This window comes from Arachis hypogaea, chromosome 17 (assembly GCF_003086295.3).
Source record: "Arachis hypogaea cultivar Tifrunner chromosome 17, arahy.Tifrunner.gnm2.J5K5, whole genome shotgun sequence".
Lineage (NCBI taxonomy): Eukaryota > Viridiplantae > Streptophyta > Magnoliopsida > Fabales > Fabaceae > Arachis > Arachis hypogaea.
The window spans coordinates 11,445,674-11,449,335 of record NC_092052.1 but is presented as its reverse complement, the minus strand read 5'-3'; the positions used below and the strand labels follow the sequence as shown (position 1 = coordinate 11,449,335).

The following is a 3,662-nucleotide window of genomic DNA, read 5'->3' as shown; positions in this document are numbered from 1 at the left end:
TTATTCGTATTATCCATGTAAAAATCAATAATATTTACCAACAAAAAAATATTATAATAACACGTTGCTCTTTTAATATCTTATCAATGCAAAAAATAGATCAAATCTTTAATATTTTAGGATCTATAGAAAATACCAATTCGAAACTAAATTTAAAACCATCTTTAATTTTTCTCTTAAGCTATTAAAGAAAATCAAGACTCTGTCTGGTAGGCAGCATAGCATCTTTTGGTTTTCCACTTCCAAGAAAGATTCGAGTGAATTAACCATTCGCTTACTCTTGTAGAACGCTCTCCTCGCTTTTTTGTTATTAGAAATCTTTCTTACTTGAGTAGCCGGATCTTGATAATTCGAATAAACGAACCCATCACTTTTGTTACTTGCCATGGAATCCACCGTTTTTTGGTTGCGAATTACTCCCATTGAAAACCAAGGCATACCACAAGAGTTTTATTTCGGTGATTGTTTCTCCATCATTTTCAATTGCACCCAAGAATTGATCCAAATTACCCAAGGCTCTGATGTTGAATTTTCTTCTACTACAACTACTGAAGCAATCTTGGTTCCCTCAGATATCCTATGTAGTTGTACTCCATTCACAGACCTCAACACAGAGAAGACACAATCTTATTGCATGAAATCTTCTCTTCAGTGCCTGCATCCCCTGAGTTATTGGACCAAATTTTACCTGCCATAGGCGAAACTGCAAGAAGGATTCTAAGCCGTGAAGGGTGTGACTCCAACACGCTGGAGATTGTTGTGAACCTTCACGTTGTTACCAGGCGCAACATTGTTCAAGATTCTGATATCTATAATGATGATCTCTGTGAAAACGTTCCTGAACTAGCACAACTCGTGAATCTGTTAGAGAGATCCAAAATTGATGAGCAAGATGATGACGCTGAATGCGCTATTTGCTTGGAGAAGTTTGGCCATGGTAACGAAGATTCAAGTGTAGAAGTTGTTCGCATAAATTGCTCGCATGTTTTTCATGATCGTTGCATGCTCCGCTGGCTCCGATGCTGTGCCGACCATCAGTCGCCGTATTCTTGCCCATTGTGCCGCTGCCTCATATCTCCAACTTCACACGGTGACGATGAATAGGTCTCCTGTGTTCTCAATTATAATCAAACTGAAAGAATTTTTTTAGCGTTTTGTACAGTTTTACACTTGAATTTACGTCCTGCTTATGTAGTATTATTATCCTATTTGTTAGAATGTGAATAACAATTTTTTTTTTCAAGAAAAATTCAAATTTTGATGCATAAAACCAAATTCTAAAAAAAAGGTAAAGAAACCTTATTTCTTAGGGCAACTAAAGCAGTGCGACAAATTAATTTGAGTTGGTCGAGTTATTAATTTACTGGTTAAGTATGATTATATACACAATAAGATTACATTTTTTATGTATTATTTTTTGAAGTCTAAACTTTAAAGAGATGCATATTCTATTAATAAAATAGAAAAACTTGAATACAATAAAAACTGTTCTCTAGTACGCAATAATATAAATGGTTAGAAGCTCGTCTTTCAAATCTTCAACACATATTATCGAATGGAGGAGTAATAAACTTTCGCTCCATAAACCTCTCAAATTTACTAGAATTGCGAGCTAGCATTTTGTTGAACTAGTAAATTCATTTGATTAATAGAATACCACCTAAATTGGTGGATTTCAATTCTTAAAATTTTAAAGTATATATAAACTTGTTTGATTTGTGTGTTATTAACAAATTTTCATGTTATGCCCGGTTTGAGTTTGATGATAGATAGAAAAATTTTTTTAGCTTACTTATTTCATTAGTAATATAATAGAAAGTGTTTAAATTTAAACCGCTTTAAATTAAACCATTTATTTAAGGTTTTTTTATTAAAATAAATAAAAAAAATTATTTCCCTAAATACACATGAATCAAAACCTTTTTTAAAATGCGCAACCCCAAATTATGGAAAGCACCCACGAATTAGAAATAATCTCCATCTCAACGCCGACGCCCACAAAATGGGACATTCTATAGATGGCATCCACAGAATGAGCATGTCAATGGCAGCACATATGAATTGGGCCATGCCAATTCTGACACACACGAAATGGGATTCCTCGTTTTAATTTAATTTAATTAAAATCGATATTTTAAATAAAAAAATGTTTGTTAAACAATGATCTCGTATTTTAGATGTACTCATCAAACAAAATTAATCCTTAAGGAGCCAAAAATTCTATGACAAAGAAATCATCAATCTTTGACAAACGAACTTTTTAAATTATCAAAATGGTGGTTTAACTAACTTAATTAAACTATAGCATATTCGGTGGATCAAATATTACATAATTTAATTAATTAAGTGTGTGGCTGATTACAATCGTTTAGGCAATTGATTCTTTATTTGCTCTCTTATTAGTTCTATTTGTTAGGCAATTGGTTCTTCTCACGTGGTATCGTTAGAAAATAGTGTTCTTGTATGTGGTGAAGAATAATAAAATTATAATTCACAATAATCTTGATAGCAATGCCAAATAAATTGTTGTGTAGTTAGTGTTTGCTATTTTATTGTGCATGATATGGTAGGTGAAAATAAAAAATAAATGTGAAATGTGTATCATTGTATATTTTGTTGTAATTATTTATTTATTTTTTATTCCTATTAAAACTCTCTCTTCTTTTATTGGGGTCAAAGAACTTGCTGTAACTAACTATAAAAATAATAGAAAATTATATAAAAATAAAACCACATGTGAAAAAAATAAAATTAAAACAAAGATTTCATACCACACATTGTTACATACAAATTTAATAATAAAAATATAGTGATAAAATGATAAAAAAATATGTGGAAGAAATATCTGCAATAGGTGGTTTAAATGAAATATTGTTTTAAAATGGTGGTAAATGGTCAATATTTTCAGCAGATAATTACGTGAAAATGGTGGTGGAGGTCCATACTTTTAGATTATTACAACTTAGTTGCTGCATTTCGTGTTTGGTACTAATGAATTGGGTCCAATTCACGTCTGATCCTCTTGAGTTTGGAAATGGATCATTTCATTTTTTTTTAACATTTGAGATCACACTCTCACCATTAGTTTTATAAATGGGACTAAGAATAAATACGAGAGAGAACAATGAAAAATTAAAGATCACACTTTAAATTCTCAATTGTTTAAAATAAATATTGTTTTACACTTTAATTTACGTCCTGCTTATATAGTATTATTATCCTATTTGTTAGAATGTGAATAACTTTTTTTTTTTCAAGAAAAATTCAAATTTTGATGCATAAAACCAAATCCAAAGAAAAAGGTAAAGAAACCTTATTTCTTAGGGTAACTAAATAAGTGCGACATTAATTTGAGTTAGTCGAATTATTAATTTACTGGTTAAGTATGATTACATACATAATAAGATGATATTTTTTATGTATAATTTTTTGAGGTCTAAACTTTAAAGAGATGCATATTCTATTAACAAAATAGAGACACTTTTCAAGTGTAATACAATAAAAACTGTTCTCTAGTACGTAATAATATAGATTGTTAGAAGCTCGTCTTTCAAATCTTTAACACATGTTATCGAATGGAGGAGTGATGGATTTCAATTCTTAAAATGTTAAAGTATATATAAACTTGTTTGTTTTGTGTGTTATTAACAAATTTTCATGTT

At 30.1% G+C, this 3,662-nt stretch overlaps 1 protein-coding gene across 1 annotated transcript; it reads left to right on the top strand.

The window, feature by feature from the left end:
* Nucleotides 1-385: 385 nt before the first annotated feature.
* Nucleotides 386-1,104, top strand: LOC112762799 (uncharacterized). The gene is made up of 2 exons (XM_025808637.1): nucleotides 386-581; nucleotides 653-1,104. The coding sequence occupies exons 1-2, from the start codon at nucleotides 386-388 to the stop codon at nucleotides 1,102-1,104; spliced, it is 648 nt and encodes a 215-aa protein (XP_025664422.1).
* Nucleotides 1,105-3,662: the final 2,558 nt, after the last annotated feature.